Consider the following 27,952-nt stretch of genomic DNA (forward strand, 5'->3'; position numbering starts at 1 on the left):
TTTTTGCTTGCAGTGTGAAGGGCTACTGTAGACGTTAAGCAGAAAGGTGCTGTTCTTTTGTTTCTTGCCCGTAACGACCTCGATGAGAGTGTATTCAATTTTACTATTGTGCAACTCGTGCTCAATGAAGGTGAGTCCCTTGCGAACCAATGTGCATATCCCTCTGCCACCGCTGACCTTTGGAGACTTGGCGTATACGCGATAACCGGGTAGCGACACTGTATCAGTGCGAGTCTCTTGTATCATGATTATATCAGGCTTGCTTGCTACTTGTGTTATGTGTTGCTGCAAGACTGCCTTCTTGCTAGCGAAACCGTTACAGTTCCAGTGCCAGGTCACGAGACCCTTCACTGCTGTAGTTGTTGTTGCTGGAGTGGCCATGATTGTTGTTGGTTGTACTGCCGCGTTATTTGCTGTATTGCGTTCGTTAACTGCTGACACGTCCGCTCGATGGCGGCGAACCTGTCGTTAATCATCGTGGTGAACGTTGTCTTAATGTAATCTTCAAGCCCATCGAGGTGTTCCTCGATTTGGTCGACCTTGTCTTTCAGGTTGTCCACCCGGTCGTTGAGCTTGCGCTCCTTCAGGTTCTCGATCGCTCGTCTCTTGGGTGCCGGTTCCCTCTCAGCGGATGTTGATGGTAAAGCGCTGCTGATGCTGGGTGTTGGTTCACATGATACCGCTTGGGGCGTTTCGTTATTGGTGGAACTGGTCGTCAGAAGCTTCTTGATTTCCATGATCTCGTTTGCCATCTTGCTAATAGTGGCCTCTTGCCTACTGACTTTCGTCTCGAGCTCGTTGTTTTTGCGCCTGAGTGCTTCGTTGTCTTCCTGCAGCATCCTCATCGCCTCTTCTTCCCTCGTCTTGCTCTTGTTGTTGCCATCGATGGTCTTGCTGGTGCTAATGGTCGTTGCGGTGGTCGTTGCGGTATTGGAGGAGGTGGTGGTGGTGGTGGCACCCCCCTGTGCTTTCTTGGCACCGTGCCTTGCTGCATCGGCCCAGCTCACGCGGTCACGTGACTGCGATCGCTTACGGCTAAGGCTACGCTGTCTACTCTCGCTGGCCCTGCGCTTCGAGACGGAACGTGACGCTCGGCGACCAGCTGGGCCGGCAGGTGTTGCGGTTGCTGACATCAGCGATGGAAATTCCTCAGCTCTGAGAGATGTTCGTTGTTGCTGCTGCGCTTGTTGTTCGGCCATCTTGCACTCCCATTGTCTCCTTGTAACTACGTATGGGACCTTGAACCTATTCTTGCAAACCTTGTCACCGGTCAGATGTGCCCCTCCGCACAACCGGCAAGTGGGAGTACAACTATAGTCTTCCTTGGGGTCAACGGCCCCGCAAGCAAAGCAAGCCCTCACGTGAGGGTTTGGACAAACGTCGCGGCGGTGGCCCACCTTTCCGCACTGCTTACATACATCGAATTGTTTTCGATATAGGCTGCACTTGGTGAGAACGGGACCATAGCACACGTAATTGGGGACGTTCAGGCCCTTGAAAGCCACGATGACTGTGGTCGAGCTACCAATCCTCTTCGCGCCAAGTGCCAAGGGATTTCTCGAGTTTAGAATGTTCCGGTCGATTGCGGCCGTGGAGTCCTCTATTGGTATACCTTTAATAACGCCTTTAACGGTGCCATATGGCGCGGTTTGATATGCGCCAACCACGTGTTCCTTGCCACCAATGCAGATCGATTTTATTTCGGCGTAACGTGAAGCACGTATATCGTCGGGGGTACTCACCACCATGATGTTTTGTTGCAAGTTGGGGCAGAAGGTGTCCGCTGCTCCGTCCTCCCTTGATACGTTCGCCGCCGTCATGATGGCTGATGCCACGGTGGCGGTCTGGGTCCTCGCGATGTTAAGGCCTCCCCGAGGCCGCACTATCACCTTGGTCTCCTCCCTCGGCAGAGCGTCCGGCATCCTTGCTGCCCTCGTCACCGAAGCTTTCACGTTCCTGGCAAAGTTCTTCGTCGTAGGTCTTGACTGGCGAGCGGCAGTCCCCTGGCTGGCCAAGGTCTTTATACGCCGGCCTACATGCGACCAGTCTGCATTGTCGTTGAATTCCTCGGAAGAAATTTCTTCCCCTTGAGTTTCAACACACATCTGGCTAACGCCGGAATTCGCCGGGTCCCGAACAATGGACGTCTCCATCTCGGTCGACATGTTTGTACAGCCGCCGCCCGAAGACGACGGCCTTTCCTCGCAAAAGATGGGCCTGGCTATGGGCAGATCCAAGCTGTTCGATTAGGCTTACTGGAACGGCGCCGGCCTCCACGGAAAGTCCCGGGAAATTGGCGAAAAATCGTACCTTTGGTAGCCACCGGTACCGGTTGATGACCCGCACTCTCACAAACACAATGGTAATAGTTATACCGCGGGAAAAAATAATTAGCACTGCAAAATTGGTCATAAAATCCGGAGCCGATGTGAACTCGTCAGCTCAGACCATGGCTCATACCATAAATACCAGTAAATAATTCAAGCTTGTTTTGTAAACTGGATACATTAGTATGTGAACTATGTAGCGCGTGGAGCAGATACCATGCCATAGAGAAAGAATTCGAAAGGCTTGCAAACATAGAAAAACTTTCCTTTTATTCACAGACGCTGCCCGCTATGTTACAAACAAACCCCAAAAATTCTGAAATACCCTATAACCTTAACAACGCCCAACCATTAGCATCGTGCGCAGAACAAAACCATGCAATTCCCGATCATGAGACCACCGAACAGCTTAACCACTTTTTTTCTGCCATGTTTACCGCCGAACCTGCCGACAACTTACATCCCTTTCCGTATCTTGACTATAACTTGATGCCCGGCATAACATTTTGTCCGAATGGCATTGCAAAACTAATCGACTTGTTAAAACTCAATCTCCACATCGCATGAGTGGTGTCAACCCGAAAATGCTCAAAAACACAAGATCGAATACTTCTGTGATGCTAGTCCATATTTTCCAGCAGTCACTATCAACAGGGGTGGCACTGGTAAACTGTAAAGTGGGAAAGAGTGCTCCATTAACCAAAAAAGGTCCTCCACCTTTGTGCAGCAGCTATCGTCCTATTTCACTCACTACCATTTGTTTTAAATTAATGGGACATGTGATCTACTAAAACATTGTCGATTTCTTAGACGGCAATAATTTCTTTCATTCTAGTGAACACAGCTTTCGCGTGGGAGTCTCATGTGGTACCCAGTTAGCTTGATTTTATAACAAAGTTTGTTCCTGCATTGGCCTAAATATACCCGTCGATTCTTTCATCTTAGACTTTGAAAAAGCACTGGACAAAGTTCATCATCGACGGCTACTACTAAAGCTTTCTCGACTAAACATTAACACACCTGTATACAATTGGATTCGCAATTTTCTCGCCAATCGACAACAATTCGTCTATGCTAACACCCACTCACCAAACCAATCCCCCCTAATATTAATGACCTCCCAGCTAGTATCTCGTCAAGCATTCATCTACTCGCAGCTGACTGCATCGTGTAGCGTTTCATTAGAAATAGCACAGATATTCATACTCTTTAAAACAACCTCAACCTTATTGAGTCCTGGTATAACACATGGTAGAGTCCTTAAATATAAAGACAACTTCATTAATACCTTCCCAGCACAGGCCGCATTACCAGCCAGCGCAATATATAATTTCCAGCTCTGCAATATCATCAATGAATGTTACAAATATCTCCTCGTAACATTTTCAAGCAATGTCTCGTGGTCAAACCAGGTAACAAACATAGCTAATTCCGCGAATCCAACTTTGGGCTTTCTTCTAATAGCTTATAATAGCTTATTTTGCATTTGTTCGCCCAAAGTTAGAACACGCATGCGCTGTTTCGGGCCCTCATTAATCTAACCCATCTAATTTTCTCGAATGAATGCAAAATTGCGCAGCACGTTTTATTTACTCTGCTTATTCTTATCATTCCAGCGCTTTCGAGGTTAAGGCTCCTGGTCACCTTGCCAACCTTGAATTTCGACGTCACATATCTAGACTATACCTTCACAAAAAATTGTATAATGCTTCCTTCGAAGATCCAGCTATCTTGGCAGTTCATCACTTGTACAGCCGCACAAACCATGCCAAAGCGATTTCCTCTCCCTCAGCACATACTACCACTCATCTTCACTTCTATTTTGTGACGACCGCCCGGGATTGGAATAATCTACCTGCAATTACCATGTACCACTCCGATCTACATCAAATTCAATGCGGCACTGGGATCACACTTTCAGTGTAATTAAAACCCCTGCCTCATGTAATACCACAACGGAGGTCTTTGAGGTGTAATAAATGAAATGAAATAACAATCCAGCGCTACAGCTACTAAAATATTGCATAAAAGACGAAATGCAGGCAGTGGGCATTTGAGGCGTTTGTTCTGAAGATATGTTCACGACTATTGGTGTGCGAAATGGTTCTATATTGGGCGCACTTCGAGTTCTGTTATCTGTCAATTGTCTGCCTAACTGCCTTTCTAAAGGTGTGACTGTAAGAATAGTCACACTACGCCTATATCCAAACTTACCGAATAATTGTGAGACCTGATGTACTCGTGCCATGCTAACAAGCTACAGATCAACCCATGCAAAAGAAGACTTCTTGTATTCAATTCCTACGACTGTACAACTGCTTCAATTACCTTGAAGTATAACTTTGCTTCAATGTGACATTTAATAAACCAGTATCCAAAGTAAACCAGAAGACTGCTAAAAAAAACCGGAAGATTGCGCACGGGATTAGTGCACGTCTCAAAACGACATACATTTACCTATGCAGCACTAATTTTCTTATAAGCCGCATTCATTTATTGGCAGGCTAAGTAAGTTTTGATTTATTTGCTTGGGAAGCAGTCACACAACCCACTTACGCCCAGTGCAATATGTGCAGAACCAGGATTCCAGGATAATTACATTAACGTAGATCCTGTAACCACAGTTATGTATATATATATATATATATATATATATATATATATATATATATATATATATATATATATATATATACATATATATATACATACATAACAAGTTAACAAGTTGACTGGTGCTATCAGTCGAGCAGGTCGTTCAATACATTGTTCCAGCCATTGGCATATTCAATGGTAATACAACATTGGCAACAATCCTAGGTCTACTTTCTTCACACATATCAATAACACACGATGCGAGAACTTCATATGACAGTGTTCATAAGTGAACACAAACTTTACGAGCTTCTCATTAAGCAAGAACTTCATTTAACCCAAAATATATTTCTATGGCGTCAAGCAGATGGCCCATTTTTCAATCGTGGCTTTCTGAAGCACCCCAAAACTGGATGTAAAAAAATTCGAGTTGCACGAGTACAAGAGAAGGATTAAATATATTTTATCTTCTGCTGACGTCTAGTGATATTGTAACTCATAAATATTATTTGGATCATCTCATATGACTTCATTTAGTGTTCCGTTTGCAAGTATGTACATGCAGCTGGCGTACCTGGTGTGCAAATACTATCTCCCACAATTATTAGATGAGTGCCCCATGTTAATCATTACCTTTATATTTCATAAGCATCTAACAAGGTAATCTAAAGTGCGTCACTAAACGCTCATTCTTATTTTTTAGCTAACTACTTATTTATTAACCCGTGTACGTGTTGATCCTTTTCGGGTGACCGTTTTGACCCTGTAAACAAATGGTAAACGCTATCCCTCAGCGCAGGACGTGCCTATATGTATCGCTAGTTTCTCGAATGTCATCAGTGGTTCTGTTCGTTGTCTGTTATAACCGGACTTTGTGTAGTCGGACTGTATGCCCGACGCGTTGTGTAGTAATTTCTTTATGCGGGCACCAGCGATTACGCTGGAACCTTCACCCAGTCATGTACAAAACCCGTCTCGCTTGACCTGTTGATCAGATTTTCGATAATCGCTAACTGTGCTCGCCGCTGTCATTGCGCTTGCCTGTTGCTTGCTTTTCTGGTCACAGGTTCACTCAATAAAGGGTTACTTTCGTGATTCAGTTTTTGCCACAGTATTAGCAGAGTCCTTCCGTTTTTTTTTTCTGGTCACGAAACTGCCCCCTCAGTTTCATATAGAGCCAGCGCTAGAGGCGCAACCGTGCATGAGAGGGCATGCAAACGCCGCTACCGCTGTGGTTGTATGTGTGGCAGCCCCGGTATTCTAGCTTTCTCAACTTCCTCAACCGTCGATTTAGCTTCACGTAAGTATATTTAACATTGAATATGCCTGAATTAGTGTCTGAGCGCGTCTTCTGCCATGATATGAACGCCCGGGACGAAAAAAAAGCCGCTCATAACATGGAGCTTGCGGCAGTCTCAGACGAAAAAAAAAATTTGACAATCTGGGATTTTAAGAGCCAGAACCGCGATGCGATTATGAGGCACGCCATAGTGGGGGACCCTGGAATAATTTTGACCACCTGGGATCCTTTAAAATGCACCTAACTGTAAATAAACGTAAATAAATTTCTGAGTGAGGTTTAGGTAGGATTATTGCAAGACAAACATCGCTGCTAAATGTCTTTAAAATGCACCTCTATTTAAGTAAACGGGTGTTTTGCATTTCGCTCCCGTCGAAATGCGTCCGCTGTCTCGGCCCAGATTTCATCGTCGCTGTTCGCCTCAACACTTCGGTGGGCTCCACTTTTTCATATTTGCCTGAAATTAAACGCCGCGCATTCGCAACAGAGCGCCAGTGGTTCCACTTATCACTAGATGCAAACATATGGGATGTTGCACCCTCGCTTACCCTTAAGTAAGCGCCAAGTCTCCGTTGGCAGAGTGGCAGAGAAGTGGCAGAGAAGGACTCTGACTGTGGGCAGTATCTTATAAGGAGATGAAAAGAATGAAATTGTAATTGCAAAGGGCTGTTACCGTACCGTAGAATACTTAATGACAAAGAAAAGGAAATTGAGCTGCTCCGTGCGCTCAAGATTTCTCTGCAAAGCGATGCCATTTCTGAATGAGATTTAGGTAGGATTAATGCAAGACAAACCTCGCTACTCAATGTCTTCGGTGTGGCTTTTAGCAACGGATTAAGGCGAACGCGAAGTGTTAGGACCTGCACAGTTGAAACTAGCTGTACTTTATTTAGGCAATTGCCTTAGCAAGCAGTCGTTTAGAACCGTTAGGACGTAAGCCCAGCACTTATTCACGCTGCTCGTGGTTTGGACGCAGACATGACGAGACTAGGTATTTTGGTTCTTAATGCGCCACTATTTACAATCTGTTAAAAACTTTATAATTCGATTAAAAAAAGAAATAGAACGTGTTGGTGCAAAAGAAACAAACAAGCACGATCATTTATTTATCATGTAAAATAAGCGGAGCGAAATACACACACCACAGAGGCCTCTGGTCACGAATGATCCACAATTCACAATGCAAGAAGTTTGTTAAAAGCATGGCACTGATATAATAAGCAGAAAGAAATAACATCAAACGTGAGAGATATGCATTGGGGGGCAGAAAACAAACACCAGCAAACGAATGACAATAAATACAGAATGCATAATCGATTGTTTCTATAAAAAAGGTAGTGTAAAGCATAAGCATTTCATCACACATGGCAAAGCAGCTCTCAAATGAACGCAAGTAGCCACATCACAAATACAGAATTTGTTTAAAATCGCTTGTTAGAGATAGTTCCATTCAACTTCTTCAGCTGTTACTTGCAACACGTGTTCGGAATCATTGTCCCACCCCGCCACTTCAAGTTAACAGCCCAGCACTCGAAAAATAGCACAGCATATGCACACAACCCACGCTATCCCTCAGCTCACCTCGTACTGCGCACGCGTTTCGGTACGCGAACGATGCCCTCTGTGGCACAGTGGCGCCGCGTCGCGGCACCTTTGGGCAGCAAATCAGCCTGTCCCATAGCGTGACGGCGGATTTTCGTGACCAGAAAAACATGGAAGGACTCTGGTATAAGTCTCCGCCATTACAACGTGCCAATATGTCACAAAACATTCATTGTTTCTTGTTCAGGAGTAGTTTCAACTGCTGACTTGTACTATTTTCTTGTGTTTATTTTGGAAAAGTGCTCCCCAGCTTTTCGCTTCGGTATCTCGTGTACGTAATTATTCAGTAAAGCTACGCTTTTGTCAAAATAACGCATGTTGTGATTCTTATGACTTAGGTGCCTAAGTAACCATGTCATATCGTAATAAATTCTAAGAATTTGTGGCGCAAACTTAAGCAATACTCCCTTCTCAACAGGGTCTTTTCTGCATGGGCCCTGCATCAGGCTTTGTCTCAGTCACCGAGTTCTTGGACCTGGACGAGCGAGATTTCGTTGAGTTCCCTGTCAGCAACCCTCGTGACACAGTCCTCGCTGTATGCTACACTTCTGGAAGCACCGGCTTGCCGAAGGGAGCCGAGATCACACATTACAACTACGTGGCTGCCTTCTACACAACAACGTAAGTAAGCGCCGAGGTCGTTCACGCACCTCATCAAGATTATTATCATCGTTGTCACCATAATATTTTCTTATTGTATCGGCAAGGCCTAACAACGTGTAATGTACAACCTTCCTTCGCAGGTTTGTTGCGAGTAAGAGTGAAATATGGCAGTGTCTCAGCTCTTTTGTGCTCAAAACAACTCCATTCTTATGGAAAAAATATCGGTTATTCTTTATCTCACGAAGTAACACAATCTGGCGCAAAATGTTTTATCGAGAAACCGTGTGTGCTAAAATATTGTCTGGCGTCTTAAACAACAAAAGGCCGCCTTAGTCAGGTAATGGCTGTTGAAGTTTCGTTAACAACTTTACCACTCCAATTTACAAGCTATTCCCCGCAGGGGCGTCTGCGTAATCAGGCGTTTGGTGTGTAGCGAAACCAGGTCTGAGCACACGGGGGCAGGACCCCCCTGCGTCTAACCGCGCACGGCTCAGCCATGCCTGGGAAAAGGGGGATCCGTAGGTTTGAGCTGATGCTGAGAGTCTGGACCTTTGAGGCCCCTCGACAGAGGCAACAAACCCATCTGGCCTCGGCTTCACGTAGACGGCACATCCGGAGTTACGCATGTCGGACAAAATCGGTAGTTACCTTTTCTACTCCTCCTCTCCACTCTTCGCCTCTCTCTCTGACTTTTAATCCTCCCTGTCTTCGCCTCTCTTCTGCATTACTTCCGATTTTCTAGGCAGCAAGGGTTGAAGCTGTGTGAGTAGCCATACTACGTTATGTCATATTCGGTTATAGTTGTTGCCTACATCTGCATTTGCAGGACCTGTTTCATAGGTCATGTAGCGACCCTTTGTAGGTCGTTACGGAGGGTGGCTGGCGTTACTGCCGAAAAATACCCTATCTTACGCCTTGTTCTTTCCCCTCATGTTATATTCGGTTATAATTGTAACATACGTTACTGCTCAATAATACGCTCTCTTATGGCTTGTTCTTTATCTCCATACCTGATCGCTCCCTAGAGAGGGGGCGCACCGATGAAGGCTTCGGTTATTTTGGTCGTCAAAAACAATCGTTTCCTCGTTTCCATGCCATTCGCTCTTGAAAAACAAACAAACAAGGCCGAAAAATCTCACCAATCCTCCTTTCAAAGTCGCTCACCGAAGTTTATAGTACACCTTATAAAGCAGCCAAGACAGCAAGCGGTGATCTCCTCTTGGAGCTCTGCAACTAGAATCAGCATGAAAAACTGCCGAATGTAGTGTCATTCGGTGATGCCCAGGTACCAGAAATTCCACATGGCACTATGAATACCACCCGTCGCATAGTCTCAGATAGTGATCTGCTGGAGTTGAGTGAAGTTGAACTTCTGGAGGGCTTCAGTGAGCAGAACGTCATCCAAGTTAAACCAATTAGGATGAGGCATGACATCAAGGAAACCCAGACAAAGCCCCTGATACTAACTTTCGACTCATGTGTTCTGCCTGAGACCATCGACGACGGGTACATCAAGCTTTGTGTTAGAACATACGTGCCGAATCTCCTCGGCTGTTTCAGATGCCAGCATTTCGGCCACAACCTTTAGGTTTTTAGCGCACCAAAATGGACGAGAGACAGAGGTACGACACTGACACAGCGCTAACTTCCAACAATTGTTTTATTCTACGAAGCGCATGCATATATATACCTAACGGTCAACAGCGCACCCATGCGCATATGTACTGGTTTCTAATCAAATGAGACAGCAACAAGGCATGTGTAATGGAAAGTTAGGATGATATCGAAGATGAAAAAGTGACCATCCATAGGCAAAAGATTTTTTGTACTTGCAAGATTAAAATGCCACCTCCATCAAGTCACACTGTGTGACACGTTTAACAAATCGAATTTTTTTTGGTGATCGATTGAAAGCGCGCAGACACAAGCGCTCCCCAAACTAGCGACCTTCGCCGCTTCAATAATCTCACGTGTGGTTTGCGTTGCGCATCTTCCTATCGAAGTGAACTGATTATAAATGGGACTGCACCCTTTCTTTCTGCAGTGAAAAGCCAGATGTCCCACTCCTCCAGCTCCCACATAATTTGCGCGTTCACGCAACCTATCATTTACGCACCTTCCCGTTTCGCCGATGTATTTTTTGCCGCACGAAAGGGGCAGTTCATGCACGATATTGTTCTCACAAAGAACATAGCCTTCCTTGTGATTTGTCCTGCAACTGGGCTTCTCAGAACCACAGTAGCTGGCCTTGCACAAATTGAACAGCTTGATTGGCGCTGAAAATATGACGCTTAAATTTGCGTTATTGCCAATCTTCTTCAGTCTGAGATATCGTGGGTGTACGGTATTATTGCACGTTTCTGCTTTACTCGCGCAATTTCCTGTGAAGTGAACTGCCCATCCTGTGTTCTGCGGTCTCCTTAAGACCCATGACCCATCATGAGCATCCATGATCTAATACCGTTAAATATATGACGTGTGCTACACTTTTTCATAATCGTCCCTCTGTAAAACAGCGTTTGTCGCTGCGTGTGGGGAAGCTTAGCAATTAAATGCATGTCCCCCTCCTTGAACATTCCTTAATGCATCCAACCAACTTGTTACCTCCTTTGGAGTGGCACCTTGTAGAATGTTTTGTGTGCATTCTAGAAGTTAGAACGCATGCTCCATAGTTTGAAATCGCAACGCATTTCCAAGAAATCTAGTGCAAGCACTCCTGCAAAGAGTTCTACGTAGACGCTTCGAAGTCACACATCGGGATATCTTATGCACCTTTCGGTTCATCCTTCTCGGACGCCGCTGCACACCACCCCGAAACCACTATCTTTACGGCTGAGGCCAGTGCTCTATTGTCGGATGTGAAGCATATAGGGAATTTACAACTTCACAATACAATTCTATGTAGGGACTCCCTAAGCCTCGTAAAAGCCTTGAAACCATCTTGTAAAAAAATTATCCGGTACTCATTGAGCTCTGTTCAGTTCTTTGCAGAGATTATTCCAAAGACTAATTCGATACAAAGTATTCATGAAACTCGACATGAACTCGATCGTCTATGCACTATTGGTGAAGAGTATTTCTCACAATAAAACAGCCTCGCTGATTTTGCAGCCGTCTAGGAAAATCGAAGCTATGGGCTTCACTGACCAAAGCGACTCAATGACGTACAAATCTCTGGAGCTATTCCACAATATAATCAGGAAATCTAATGGTAGGTATAGCGTTGCGCTAACGTAGGAAGAACAGCGCAAGCATCTACACGGAGATAACTGTGATACGGTTCTCCCTCGCCTACGCAAGCGGGCTAAAAGGCTATCGCCACATCACGGCCAGCTACAGCGATGCGCCACGGAAATAGCGCCCGAAAACTTTCCTAATGGAAGAGCTATCTACTATGTGCCTCATAGAGAAGTCATAGGACAGCAATCAATGCCACGAAGCTCACAGTAGTGCTTAACGAGTTGTCGAATGCGCACAGTTTCCCCTCCCTTAGTGACTGCTTGGACAAAGGGGAAAACCTGACTCTCCATGTCTTTATCGCTTTTCTCTGGTACCCCATAACCATTAACACACACATAGGAAATCGAGTTACATGAGCCTCATCGAGATGTATTCCACTTTGGTTTGATACAGTTCCCATTAACCAGAACAGTAACATAGTAGAATGGCGTATATCTCCGGTGCGCTTTGGGTCAACATCTACTCCGTTTCAGCCAATGGCGACTATTCACTCACTTCGACAACACACGTGAAGGCAGGGCATTAGCCTACACGATGAATATTTTTGATGTCGAGGACGAGCTCATTGATGCAGAAATTTTCGAAGAACGTTTAGACATCTATGAGAGGTCGAAGACAATCATGAGGGACGCATGCGTGAACATCGGTGAGTGGAAAACGAATGAAGACAGCAAGCGGTGTTTGATCGCGACGATGAAAAAGTAAGAGGTGCACATATACTGTCCGATTAGGTGTGTACTGCGTCACGGTGAATGACCTCTTCGAATCCGCTGCGAATTGCCCATTCGATAGATGAATCAAGCCCATCGCAACACGAAACGCTAAAGTCTAAAGCAGTTTCACTGGGACAGTAAGTCACGAGAGGAGCAAGGCTGTGGCGAGCCAGCCTCAGACAGTTGGTGAAAGGTGGCAATAGACCATGCTGTAGAACAGTCAATAATGAGATGTGTACTTGACACAGCGCAGCAGTTTCAGTGGTGACATCACATCAATCTGCCTGCGCAAGGCTGTAACTACTCTTTAAAATGTATATACTCTGTCGCGAGGACAAGGGGATTCTAATAATAGTGCCAAGTTCACTGGTAAAACTGGGTGGCATTATGTTGCTATGCTAATAAGCACACCAAAAGCTCGCGCACAGTTTCATACAGCTCATTTAACAACTCCAAGTGAATAGGCAAATCGGAGCAAGACCCCTATATTGAGAGCCACCTGAGCAGCAATATGAGAGGATTTATTTAGCAGAATTCAGTTATGGCTGTTAGCATGGGCATTTAAATATTTCTAATGTATTGTCACTGGAGATTGGCGGAGAATATATATTTCTGATCAAACTAACACTCGGCTGTCTGTGTATCAATGCTGGTGAAGCGTCAAGCTGCTTGCGGTGATAATGAAGGCGACTTCAAAAGTTTTGGCAGCCATCTCTGCCATCAAAGGTGGAACACACCATGATAACTCCTGTTTTGGATAGGATAAAAAAAGGCTTCGTATACACTTGAAAATCACTAATGCACTTGAAGGGACGTTAATTTTGAATTTAAATGACAAGAGTAGTTCATTCCCTATCTTTCTTTCATTCAAGAGAAAATACCAAAGCCTCGCATTAGAGACATCTGAGCATTGCACATTATAAATGGTAAAAAAAAAACAAATTGTGAAGCTTTACGTGGTGGAGCCACAATATGATTATGAGGCATGTCGTAGTGGGGGACTGCAAAATAATTTCGATCACTTGGGTTTCCTTAGATTGCGCCAAATCCACAGTACATGTGCATTATTGCAATTTGCTCCCTTACACACTTTGGAACATCGCGGAGAGATAATGTACGCGTTTTGAAGTTATTGGCTCCGCGGAGAAGGAAGAATACAAATTTGGCGCTGAAACATGCTTTAATGCTAAAGAGGGGCACGTTCGCTAGAACTTGCTACACAGCTGCTCGTGCTGTGCTGCAGTCGAGTGGGACAGCAACACTAAAACATTTCGTCTGCTAAAAAACAGTTCTCGTGGCTCGAAGTCGGGTGTCTCGGAATAATATTGTTGCGCCCACAAAAGGCGTTACTTTGAAGCCGGGTAGAGTGAGAAGCGATGGCCTTGGTCAGCTGAGCGCCTGTCGAGATTCAGCCAGCCAGCCACACGTCGTCTTCTTCGTTCACCACTCTTCGGTGCCCCCGCATACAGTTTGTTGAGGCGTGAACCCACTATGCACCTAAGAGCGTAACATTTCCCTCCGCGCAGACGAAGCCCACCGGGCAAGTCAAACAGGCTGTCGAGAAATAAATGGCTTTAAACGGGCAACATGCGAAAGTTCAGTCTTTGCTGACCGTCGGCCATTTCATGTGAAACTGGCTGATGTGCTCCGTAATAACATAGGGTCGAACATAGTGGGCCAGCAGTTTTTCACATAGTCCACGTTTCCTGGTTGGTTTGCAGAGCAACACTAAATCACCAGGGTCATATATCACGTGTCGGCGCCGGCGGTCGCAGCATGCCTTCGAGCGGTCTTGTGAAACAAGAGTGCGTAAAGAAGCAAGTCGTCGGGCTTCTTCAGCAAGACAGGCTGTCTCCGATATGCAAAGGTCATCGTGGCTGGAAAACGGGAAGATAGTGTCTAGTGTATAACGAGGCGGACGAGCGTAAAGAAGAAAGAAGGGACTGTAGCTCGTAACTTCATGCTTTGAGGTGTTAAATGCGTACGTAATGAAAGGTAGCACGCTGTCCCAGTTCTTATGATCTGACTCGACATGCATGGACAGCATGCTAGTAAGAGTTCTGTTCGTGCGTTCCGTAAGGCCATTTGTTTGGGGATGATACGGGGTGGAATGTCGAAACCTTGAAGCACATAGACGAAGCATCTCTTCGACCACGTCTGCAGTGAACTGCCGCCCACGATCGCTGATCATCACTCGGGGAGGTCCATGTCGGAGAATGACAAAACGCAGCAGAAAAATACGCACTTCGGTTGCAGTAGCCGATGGTATTGCAGCTGTCTCACAGTAGCGTGTCAAGTGATCGGCACACACGATAATCGAGCGATTCCCATCGGATGAACGCGGGAAAGGACCGAGGAGGTCGATGCCAACTTGCTCAAAGGGAGTGCTGGGGGGTGGCACTGGATGGAGTTGACCAGGAGGAGCACTCGTCGGACGCTTATAACGTTGACACTCGCTGCAGCTGGACACATACTGGGCGGTCGTCTGGCGCATTTTAGGCCAGTAGAACCTTTCTTGAAGGCGGTAGAGAGTTCGCGCAGAACCCAAATGTCCAGATCTTGGATCGTCATGCATAGCGCGCAAGACGGAGACACGGAGACTCTCCGGGACCACCAGAAGATATCGTGGGCCGGTAGTAGAATAGTTCTTTTTGTAAAGAACCCCATCACGAACACAGAAACGAGTGGATGGTGCTGATTACCTTGCAGTAATGAGCAGTGGTTCTAAAGTTCTGTCTTTTTTGTTGCGCGACCTTGAAGGTATTTATATCAGGAAATCCCGGCTCCAGTGATGCGATATAGCAGTCGAAGTTGTCCGCGTCGCAGTCCGTCGTTGGAAGCGGCATGCGCGAGAGGCAGTCAGCGTCGGCGTGTCGGCGGCCGCTTTTATAAGAAACGGTAAAGTTATATTCCTGTAAACGGAGTGTTCAACGCGCAAGCCGGCCCGATGGATCACGGAGATTAACCAGCCAGCAGAGAGAATGATGGTCTGTCACCACAGTGAAGGGGCGCCCGTACAGGTACGACCGGAAGCGCTGTACTGCGAAAATAACTGCAAGACATTCTTCCTCTGTAACGGTGTAGTTACGCTCGGACTTACTTAAAGAACGACTCGCATAGGCGACGACGTGTTCTTTGGTGTCGACGCGCTGAATAAGGACAGCGCCGATGCCAATACCGCTAGCGTCCGTATGAACTTCTGTGGGAGCCGCATGGTCGAAGTGTCGGAGAATGGGATGAGACGTCAGACGAGACTTCAGCTCACGAAAACTAGCTTCACATTCACGAGTCCATTCAAAGGGAAAGCCCTTGTGGAGGAGGCATGTCAGCGGATACGCGATGTTCGCAAATCCACGAATAAACCGGCGGAAGTACGAGCAAAGCCCTAGGAAACTGCGTAGCTCTTTTACATGGCGAGGTTGCTTGAAGGCTTCCACCGTAGCAGTCTTCGCTGGATCAGGGCGTATACCGTCCTTATCCACTAGGTGTCCCAGAACGAGTGTTTGGCGCTCTCCAAAATGGCACTTCTTCGAGTTGAGGACCAAACCCGCTTTGTCCAAGCAGTCTAGCACAAGATCGAGACGTGCGTTGTGCTCACTGAACGTGCGCCCGAAAATCACTACATCATCTAGATAGCACATGCATACTTCCCACTTCAAACCACGCAGGATGTTGTCCATGAAGCGCTAGAAAGTTGCAGGTGCATTACAGAGCCCGAACGACATCACATTAAATTCAAAAAATCAGTATGTGTGCGAGGCGAGTATGTTTCGCCCAGAGGAGCGCGGTACCGCCTAGACATCGTCGATCGGTCGAACCTTGGTGGTTGGCGGCGATTGCAGTACCTGGCAATGTGACCCAAGTCGCCACAGCTATAACGCACAGGTAAACGACGATCGATGAACTGCCCTTCGAAGCGCTCAGCCGTGGGGGGTCGTGTAGCAGAGCGAAGCGGCTGAGCCTGCTGCACAGGAGGAACTGTTGGTCTGCGTGCAAACCTGATGGGGCGAGGGTGTTCTGCAGGTCGGTGTCCGGGCGTAAATGTGTCCTCAAGTGGCCATGGAGCACCTCTGCGGTTGACGTCTGAGACACATACCGCCGGTTGCCAGGAAGCGCAGGGTGCGGCGGGCGCCATGTGTTGCGGGTAATAAGCGTCAGGTTGTCGTATGACGTCGTGCGCAAGTTCCTGGTGCCGCAGCAGTTCCTCACGCACGATCTGCCGTATAGTAGACGAAAGATCGGCAGACGGGCTCTCATCGACGCTGGCAATGGTTGTCACATTCACCAGGCGTCCAAACTTTGGCACAATGCGACGTGTTTTCAACGTCTCAAACGTACGGCAATGACGCACGACATCTGAGACGGAATCAACGTGTTCCCGACTTATGAGGAAATTGTATACATCTTCTGCAATTCCTTTGAGGAGATGTCCGACTCGGTCTTCCTCGGACATCTGCGGATTTACGATTTTGCACAGCTTGAGGATTTCCTCTATGTATATAGTGCACGTTTCTCCAGGAGCTTGAGCTCTTTGAGCAAGTGTTCTTTAGGCGCGTTTCTGTTTGGCGTGGGTGTCGCCAAAACACTTCTTAATTTCCTCGACAAAGTGCTCCCACGTTGTTAGGGAGTCTTCGTGGTTTTCATACCACATCAGCGCTGCCTCACTCAGAAAGAGCGCGACGTATTCAAGCTGAGTGACAGAATCGCAACGGTTGTAGCGGCTCACCCTTGCCGTAGTGCATCAGCCACTCGTCGACGTATTCGCCCACTTTTCCCGCGAACGAGCGTGGTTCCATGTAGTGCCGCAAAGGTCCAACTGGCGCTGACCTTTGAGAAGGTGAAACTAGAGCTGGGATTTGTCCACCTTCGTCCTGAGCCATAGGGAAGGTCGTTGGCGAGAGACCGGCAAGACGACGGGTCCGGCGAAGTCCTGGATGTTGCGACTCCGTGGTACGTCCTGTCGTACCCCGCACCTCCACCACTCTGTTGCGCCCACAAAAGGCGTTACTTTGAAGCCGGGTAGAGTTAGAAGCGATGGCCTTGATCCGCTGAGCGCCTGTCGAGATTCAGCCAGCCAGCCACACGTCGTCTTCGTTCACCACTCTTCGGTGCCCCCGCATACTGTTTGTTGAGGCGTGAACCCCACTATGCACCTAAGAGCGTAACAATATAAATGGGGGGCACAGACTATAGACTCCATGCAGTACAACCAAGTGGTATAAGATCGCGATGTCACGCAAATATCGCAATAATGATCTGTGCCGATACACACTGCGCATATTTCCGCGCAGCCTCCACCTTATTATCATCCGACCCAGCGCAACACGGCTACACGCTGGACTGTGATATCAATAGAATACAGCGCCACCACTGCATCACCCGAGGTATGCGTCACCGACGTAGGCTACAAAAACAGGCTGCCCGGCTGGGAAGAGTTGCTTTTTCCTTCCGCTACCGAGACGAGCGTCGCGTTGGTATGCTCGTCCGCTGCCATTGCTGATCGAAATAACTGTGGTTACGTTTTTATGTTGGCATTCATCCCTCAGCAGACACGACATTCCGACAGGTCGAATAATTTGAGGTAACGATAGCAAAAACTTCCCATGGTAAAACAATCAGTATAACACGGGGAAGTCAGGAGATGGAAATTCAAGAGGGTGACAAACACAAGAACAAGGGGAAAGCAGCCGCCAACATTTCGACAAGTGGACTTGTCTTCCTTAAGGCGACATATCGTTTCCTCGCCACAGTATATACAGTGATGCATTTGGTTGTCGTTTTGATCAACAATCATTGACTCATACCACTGGAGCTGCGCTCCAGTGGTATGAGTCGCACAGCTGGGGCATCACAAGATGACTAGTAAAATTTACGACGATATGTCGGTCGACGGTCTCCGACCGCTGCGGTGATATAATACTTTCAGTTACACTGTACTTGGCTGACAATTTTCTTGACCTCTTCTTTCATTATCTGTCCACATTTTTCAGGTGTAGATACATGTGCACTTTGGCCCCCCATTTATTTTAATCAATGATACACAGTGTTTCTTCAAGACTTGCGCGGCGCTTCTCGGTCTTCACAAGAGGCCTAACTCATGCCACCCTTCGCTGCCTCACTTGTGGTTTTACCGTGGGCTCCCAAAGCCAACCGGGCTATCTGTCTTTGGCTAAGTTCCAACACCGCCAAGATATCCAATTTTATGCACTGAATTACATTTGGTAAAGTTAGCGCTGGCACCATTAGTCCTTTCGACATTCCATGCACCACCTAATATTTCTTCTGGCCACAAATACTCTGTTTCATTATTGCTGCATTCAGCTTCCCCTTTCTTTCCAGATTATCTTTGGCGGGTGCTTGAATAATCGTTCCATGCTTTATGTATACTTCGAGGTATTGACATTTCTGGATTGTGAATATGATTCGCCCTTCGCTTGACTCCACGTAATTGCTCGTCTCTTCATTGAAGAACATGATTCCCAATTTCTCTCGGCTAAACTTAAGGCATAGGCTTGTCTCTGTGTTGCCATTGATATTGACAAGTGCCCGTGAACCTCTTGCATTATCCGCTAGTAGCACTTTGTCATACGCATACTTCATTCCGTCGACCTTCTCTTCTACCATTTGTTGATTACGCATGTGGTATAAGTAAAACACTAATTCCCGGTTTTCTAGTCGTCAATCTATCCTCTTAACATAAAACGCCAATATTGGAAACAGTGGATATCCTTGCTTCAGTCCTTGAACTTCCACCACTTCATTGCATTTTCGACCTCCCCGTACAGATTGTACTCGGTTGTCTCTACATATCTCCTTCAGCAGCTCCACGAAATCGTCCTCTATGCCTTAGTGCTAAGACCATTCTATAGCAATTCCCAGTCTGCGTTGTCGTTGAGTCCTTTTATATATTGAAATGCTGTCCAAAAAGTCTCTTCTGCGCTACTGAAATCTATGTTCACTGAGTTAGTAGAAACATAATATGCACTACGCGTCCAGCTGGTCCCAACCCATTATGTAGTTCCCCAAGTATTTCATTTTTCTCCTGCCGCTTCGATGGTTCTAAATTTTTGGCTTGCATTGCCATTCTATATATGACCGACGTTGTTCTAACCAGCATGTGCGAGCTCGTCTTATCCATATCGCCTTCGTCTTTGGATATTAGGTTGATGTGGCTTTCAGGTCATTCAACCAGAATTTTGTTCATTTAGAGAGATTGCTCTAAAGCATACCTAGTCAGCAGTGTCTTGTTCTATGTGCCGAGTTTTCTTTACATATATTTTATTTACTCATTTAATTATTTATTATTACCCTCACGGCCAAAGGCCACAACAAGAGGAGTGGGTTACACTAAATAAGAAAAGAAACAAATACAAGCAGTTAGAACGCTTAAGGAGAAAGGCTTCCGATCATACTGGTTTATCTACGGTTAATAACGTCATCATAAATCGGTAGCAAACTGGGACAACGTGGTAAATACAAAAGTACTGAAGTTACAACCATACAGTACACAGCAAGAACAAGAAAATGCTTCAATTACACTATGTTAGCTAGAACTGCTATATCGAAATCGTTGGTTATCGTGAATGGATACGACTTCACCAGGAAGATGGTTCCATTCCGTGGATGACCGCAAAAGCACGGCTGAAGAAAAGCTTTAGTGTGACATGATTCAACACCAACTTTATAACAGTGATCAATTCGCGTTTATACGTATTGTGGCTGAAAAATGAATTCGCTGTGGTGCGTTCAATGATGGTTCAACTTATGCGTACAACTTATGCATTGCGTATACAGGGTGGCCAGTTTCTCAGATTATTCTAGAGAAACTGGCCACCCTGTATACGCAATGCCTCATGACCTCGAGCGTACCGGAATCTCGGAAGAACACTAACATAATCCTAATCCATAAGAAAGGGGACGCCAAAGACTTGAAAAATTATAGACCGATCAGCTTACTGTCCGTTGCTTACAAACTATTTACTAAGGTAATCGCAAATAGAATCAGGAACACCATAGACTTCTGTCAAGCAAAGGACCAGGCACGATTCCGTAAAGGCTACTCAACAATAGATCGTATTCACACTATCAATCAGGTGATAGAGAAATGTGCGGAATATAACCAACCCTTATATATTGCTTTCGTTGATTACGAGAAAGCGTTTGATTCTGTCGAAACCTCAGCAGTCGTGGAGACATTACGGAATCAGGGTGTAGACGAGTCGTACATAAAAATACTGAAAGATATCTATAGCAGCTCCACAGACACCGTAATCCTCCATAAAGCAAGCAACAAAATCCAAATAAAGAAAGGCGTCAGGCAGGGAGATACGATCTCTCCAATGCTATTCCCAGCGTGTTTACAGGAGGTATTCAGAGACCTGGATCGGGAAGAATTGGGGTTAAAAGTTATTGGAGAATACCTAGTAACTTGCGATTTGCTGATGATATCGCCTTGCTTAGTAACTCAGGGGAACAACTGCAATGCATGCTCATTGACCTGGAGAGGCAAAGCAGAAGAGTGGGTCTAAAATTAATCTGCAGAACACTAAAGTAGTGGTTAACAGTCTCGGAAGAGAGCAGCAATTTACAATAGGCAGCGAGGCACTGGAAGTCGTAAGGGAATACATCTACTTAGGGCAGGTAGTGAAGTCGGATCCGGATGATGAGGCGGAAATAATCGGAAGAATAAGAATAGGCTGGAGTGCGTTTGGCAGGCATTCTCAGATCATGAACAGCAGGTTGCCATTATCCCTCAAGAGAAAAGTATATAATAGCTGTGTCTTACAAGTACTCGCCTGCGGGACAGAAACCTGGAGGCTTACGAAAAGGGTTCTACTCAAATTGAGGACGACGCAACGAGCTATGGAAAGAAGAATGATAGGTGTAACGTTAAGGGATAAGAAAACAGCAGATTTGGTGAGGGAACAAACGCAAGTAAATGACATCGTAGATAAAATCAAGAAAAAGAAATGGGCATGGGCAGGACATGTAATGAGGCGGGAAGATAACCGATGTTCATTAAGGGTTACGGACTCGATCCCAAGGGAAGGGATGCGTAGCTGGGGGCGGGAGAAAGTTAGGTGGGCGGAAGAGATTATGTTTGCAGGGACGACATGGCCACAATTAGTACATGACCGGGGTTGTTGGATAAGTATGGGAGAGGACTTTGCCCTGCAGTGGGCGTAACCAGGCTGATGATGATGATGATGATGATGATCACAACTTATGAAAAAGGACTAAACGTGCAATTTACGACGAGGAGAAATTGGGGTAAGTGCAAGATTGGTTTTCATGGCAGACAACTTGCAGTTCTGTTGTAATTACGTAAGATGAAACCAACTGAAATATTTTGCATGAATTCTAATGATCTCATTAGTTTGTAAATGACAGGACCCCAAACAGCATGTGAATATTCAAGTTTCTGACGTATGAGGGTAGTGTAAAGAAGCATGTTTAGGGATGAAGGGTCAGTTGAAAAGTTACGGCGTAAGTAGGCAAGCATGCGGTTATCATTGCGAATTACGTAGTTGACATGAACATTCCAAGATAAATAAGCAGAAATATGCACACCTAGCTATTTATGAGTCAGCTATTTCTAGGGGAACATTATTGAGGTAATATGTATGCATGCGTTAGTCGAGATAACTGCACCACTTTACGTTTGGCAACGTTTAGTTCCATTAGCCAATGTTTGTACCAGTTTGCTACACTAATTAGATCAGGCTGAGGCTGGTTATCATCTTCTGCATTAGCTATTTTACGAAAGATAACACAATCATCAGTAAATAAGTGAATGTTAGTTGATAGTAAAGAAGGGAGGTCGTCAATATGGATGAGAAACAAAAGAGCCGCGAGTACTGAACATTGAGGTGCACCAGAAGTTAAGCTTCAAAGTTCGAAGTAATGGCCGTTTGCAGGTAAAAGTTGAGAGCGATTAGATAGGAAGCGTTCAATCCATTTTAGGATATTAGACTCAAACTTTAGCTGACCTAATTTATAAAGTAGAAGTTTATGATAGACCTTATCAAATCCTTTACCGAAGTCTAAAAAATTACTTCGTTCTAATGAAAATTGCTTCTATTCAGATTACAGCGGGCTCTTCTGCAGTCTTATTTGGGACATTTTCCTGTGCTTAACTTTTTTAGTAACAGATTCGTATACTAAATTTTGATCTCTCAGTTTTCTCTTTTGTTCCTGTTTAATTTTGTGTCTGAATTAGGCTTTCTTTCATGTAGAAGCGTTCTCTATTAATGTCGGTGATGTACCGCCTCGCATCGTCTTCTCCGGAGATGTTAGTGTCTTTAAGCCTTATAGCCCTTAGGGAATTTTTTGTTGGAACTGCGAGTGATCTTAACAGTGGTTTGTGTTTTGAATTCGTATCTCTCCCAAACTTTATGGTTAAACGTTTGTGATCGCTACCCAGGCTAGTTTTCTGTGTTCGTATATTATCATTTTGTTTAGCTGTTCGTAGACAATTTTTGAGGCTAAGGCGTTGCCAATATATGACGGCCAGTTTTCACATTGCCACGTTACCTGTGTATGACACCTATTCCTGTCTTGACTGCTATAAATTTCTGTTCATCACACACATACAGTATTAGAGAACCGTTGAATCTATATACCTGTCTTAATTCGCCAGGTGCGAATTCATATCTGATTCTAAAAGCACTTGGCCTGCTTTCTTGAACTCATTATTATCGCTTCTAATTCATATAATATATTCTTTATTTTTATGTATGGTGTCACTACATTTGTTTAACCACTATGATCTTGTTTAGCCGCGAGCTTGTGTCATCTAGTGGCATTAATACCCTGAAAAAAATGGAAATCATGCTCGCAATAAACAATAAACTAAAAAAAATTGGGCAAGTCATCTACGATGAATCGCAATCTAAGGCGAATAGCATTCTCTCGATATGTAAATGAATTTCTCGTACACTTATTGTGTGTTTCTTATGTTTTATGTACTTCACACAGTATAACGACGACATTAGAACAGTCAGATAACGAAGCTGGAATGACAAAGACGTCATCAGGTTACAAGCACATACCTATTGGTCCAAGCGGTACAGAGCTTGAGTCACTGAGTCAGCGTAAGATAGATAGATAGATAGATAGATAGATAGATAGATAGATAGATAGATAGATAGATAGATAGATAGATAGATAGATAGATAGATAGATAGATAGATAGATAGATAGATAGATAGATAGATAGATAGATAGATAGATAGATAGATAGATAGATAGATAGATAGATAGATAGATAGATAGATAGATAGATAGATAGATAGATAGATAGATAGATAGATAGATAGATAGATAGATAGATAGTCTCTAAGCGATAGATGTAGCAATATATTGTAATCACATGAACGTTCTTTCTTTTGCGTCAAATTATGAACAAACTGTACTGCGGAATACACTTCGCTATTTCACTTCCAATATTGTTACTACCAAGGAAAGATTCTGCAGGACTCCGGATTAATTTGGACCACTTGCGGATCTTTAAAGTGCACTCAATGCATGGTACACGGGCGTTGCTGCATTTCGCCCTCCTCGAGATAGGGCCGAGGCGGCCGGGATTTGATCCCGTGACCTCGCACTTAGCAAGCGCAAAGCCGTAGCCACTATGTACCTGCGGCGGGTTTACCACAAAGTGCATACCACCATGAAATTTAATTTATTAATTTATGTGTTTTTCACAACATACAAAAGCGAGCTGTGTGTTTGATGTAATACGACCAAGGGATTACTACCTCCACAAGTCACTGCTCCCCTCCCGACTGGAGTCTTCAGTCGGCTGGTCATCAAACCCATGGCCAAGAATATGCTACCCGGCTGCCACGACAGGCGCTGCCCACTGAAGGCACAAGCCTTAGACGTCACCTACTCCGCTGACGAACATGCCATGCACGTGGACGTGGCGAAATGCGACTCTAACACATACGTAGCCTGCGTAGCGACGCCAACCACAACTCTCATCAGTGCCGCTACACTGCGCACGCACTCCTCCACCACTGCCGATGAGGTCGCTATCGCGCTAGCCATCGCGGATCCCCGCACAAGCACGGTCCTCAGTGACTCTAAACAAGCCATCCAAAATTTCGCAAAAAACTCACTCTGTCTCCGCGCCGCACACATTCTCCGCGGTTGTGCTCTCGACAGAACTGTAAGCTTAGTTTGGGTACCTGTTCACGCGGGGAACTCTGGGAACGAAGGGGCCGACCTTTGAGCCCGAGGCCTAACTAACCGGGAGGCCGGCCCCCTCGAACCCCGATGCGCTCGCAGAGGCCCCCAAATCCTATGCTGAAATTACAATTTCTACAAGGAGACGAGACGCGTGTACCCGCCTCCCCACCCCGACCTCGAAAGAGCGCAAGCCACCATGCTTCGCAGACTGCAGACTGATTCAATTCTCAGTTATTCTAGGCTTTATTTATTCACTGGAGGGGATTACGACCCCGTATGTACTAAATGCGACCATGGAGTGTTCGCCACTCGGGCACACATTCTCTGGGGATGCGACGGTAACCCTCCCCCACAATCATTACTGCCAGCTCCCTCCGAGGAGGTTTGGAACCAGCTACTGAGAAGAGCAGACAAGAAAACGCAACTGGCACTAGTCTCGTGGGCCCAAGACGTCGCCCCCACCTGGGAGCCACACTAAGCCTACCTGCCCTAACTTCCCACCCTGCAGTGGCAAATAAAGTTGTTTCTCTCTCTCTCTCCACAAGTGAGCCAGTGTGCGCCTACCGACGAGTAGCGAGCGGCGGCAGCCGCGACGCCGGCTGCGACTCCGCCACCGCCGTGACGCCGACGCAGATGGCGTCTCAAACTCCTGCGCGTTGTGCGAAAAGCGGTTCAGCGGGAAGAGCCTCGACCAGCCATGATTCCAACACCGAAGGGCACATGGATTGCACGGACATCCGACCGCAACAGGCGATGACCACCGACGCAGAGATAAGCCCGTCACCGTCCACCATCAACAACGGTGAGAATACGACCGACAAACACATTCAAGACGCCCAAGAGGGATGGACCACAGTTGTGTCCGTCAGGGAAAGAGAAATGCAACGGGGAGAACGTGCGCAGGAGCACCGGAAGAACGAATCTCCAAAGAACGCAGACAAGCCAAGATTTCGCCCGAGACGCAACGGGAAGAAACTACCACCCTTACCAAAGGACGATTTCAAGGTCATTGTGAGACCGCATCAATGACTCCCGCTTCGAGCAATTACAACTCCCGTGATGGCCCGTGCTATTATAGAGGCTTGCAATGAAAAGCTCCAAGGTGAGCACTTTCTGCTACGTATTAAGCCTGGATCGAACATTGTAATTGTTTCAACCCCAGAAAAGGAAGTCGCAAACACATTGCGCCAGATTATATCACTCAAGATAAATGGAAAACCCCATGCTGTGAAAGCGTATGTAGCTCTGGGGGATGGAGCAGTTCGGGGATAAACCATGGACTCACCCCATATGCGCCCTCAGACGTCCTTAAATCGAAAATCAGAGTGCGCACGCTAAATGTGAAGGTCACTCACGCACGAATGCTGGGGGACACTAAGAGTGCCGTCATTGTATTCTTCGGAAACCTAGTACCAAAATATGTGTACTACGAGGGAGGCGAAATGGCCTGCTATCCGTATCGAAATACAGTGCAAGTCTGCAAAACATGACAAAGGGTGGGTCACAGAACTGATGTGGGCCCACAACCGGAATTGTGTGTGTGTAGGATTTGCGGAACGGAAGATCCTGCAGACGGACACGAATGTAACCCGAAGTCCCTCGTGCGGCGAAGCCCACCTAACGGGAGACCGAAGCTGCAGAAAGCGTCTAAAACAGGTTCGCCGACCAGAACCGTCGTCAGGACGCCAAGAACGGAAGCCATCAAAGGAACGCAACCTCAAGCGTAAAGAAAGGTGGTTCCAGTCGGAGGAAGAAGAGCACGGATATACCACGGAAGGATCTATTCCCTTCGACCAGAAAAATTTCCCGGAAGTACACCGTCAAGAAACCGGGCGGGGACCAGAGAAGTCCAAGATGAATGACGCAACACCTCAACACCCTCATTCCAGGGAAACCATTGGCCAACAACAAATGGCGGCACCAAAGGTAAGCTGGGCGCAAGTTGCAGCTCCCACTGTACAACATCATGCGAATCACAAATCGGTAGCGGATCAGAAACCTATAGAAGAAAATAGATCACTAAAAGCCAGTCTGGCAGAATTGAGGAAAGAGATGGCTGCCTTTAAGCAAACAATACATGACCTCCAAACAAAACAAAAGAAGCGTCTAGAACACATGTTAGTAAACCCACACCAACAAAAGAAGAGCCCATAGGCAAGCAGCTGGAAACAATCACACATCAAGTATAGATAATGTTCGCAGAATTGCGTGCTCTTAAGAGACACGTAGACGACTCCCTAAGCTACATCAAACTAACCACATGAAAACGCATTAATGATAGCCCAGGAGCTCCTACACGTCGTCCTAAAGTGATAGAGACGACGGATAGCGATAGTACCATTCATGGCTGACACGACACACAGAAACACTGAAAACCTTGAGGTATGGCTGTGGAATTGCCGTAGGTTACGTAACAAAACTGCTGCCCTTGCACAATATATACAGTCAGCGCCAGTCCTGCCCGACATTATATGCCTACAAGAAATTGGGCAAACTACACAAATACTAAAAGCATACGAGACGTATTCCTATCCTGATTATCCTATGGTCGCCAGCTTTGCGAGAAAAGACCTGGCCCTTAGCGTCACGTATATGCCACAGCACGACACACAGCATCAAATACTAACGGTGTTGCCATGCAAAAGAAATAAAGCCAAGACTTTAATCATAAATATATACAGTCCTCCTCGAGAGCGAGCAGCACGCTTCGATACCATACTAATTTATGCAATATCAGACATGGAGCGAAAAGACAGGCTGCTAGTGGTTGGTGACTTCAGCGCACCACACTCCGCCTGGGGTTAAAACAAAGACTCAGTGGTGGGGAAATCACTAGTTGAGACGACAGATCGATACGGGTTAGAACTCATTACAATACCGGGGTGTTACACACGTTTAGGCAATAGTGTAGCGGCGGATACAACCCCATATCTAGCTTTCTCGAGCCATCCTGGGGAGACGCGGTGGATAAATTTGGAGGAAAATTTGGGCAGTGACCATAACATTGTCTCGATGGGTATCAATTCCCCGAAAATCCGTCGCTCCCTAGAGAGGGCTTGCATTACAGACTGGACTGTGTATCGAGATAAACAAGGGCAGCTTATTTTCACAGAAGATATTGAAACCTGGGTGGAGCAAATACGCGAAACACACGAAAAAGTAACGAGGGAGATTGCTACAACATCGGATATAACAGCGGTAGACAGCCGCCTCATACATTTTTGGGAAGCACGCAGAAGCTTGACGAGACGATGGAAAAGACAAAGGTTAAATAGAATGCTCAAAATACGTATAGCTCAACTAACACATGAGGCTAATGCTTATGCACAAAAACTAGAAAACAATAATTGGCACCAATTCTGTGAATCTCTACAAAGAAA

General features: G+C 46.0%; 1 protein-coding gene across 1 annotated transcript in view; it reads left to right on the plus strand.

Moving 5' to 3' along the window:
- Positions 1–27,952, plus strand: part of LOC135920583 (luciferin 4-monooxygenase-like) — a 124,108-nt gene that overhangs the window by 31,695 nt on the left and 64,461 nt on the right. The window contains exon 2 of the mRNA XM_070536525.1: positions 8,243–8,445. Within this exon, the coding sequence (XP_070392626.1) occupies positions 8,255–8,445 (191 nt within the window). The 5' untranslated portion in view covers positions 8,243–8,254. The remainder of the gene's footprint in view (positions 1–8,242; positions 8,446–27,952) is intronic.

Source organism: Dermacentor albipictus, chromosome 3 (genome assembly GCF_038994185.2).
Source record: "Dermacentor albipictus isolate Rhodes 1998 colony chromosome 3, USDA_Dalb.pri_finalv2, whole genome shotgun sequence".
In the NCBI taxonomy this organism is placed as follows: Eukaryota; Metazoa; Arthropoda; class Arachnida; order Ixodida; family Ixodidae; genus Dermacentor; species Dermacentor albipictus.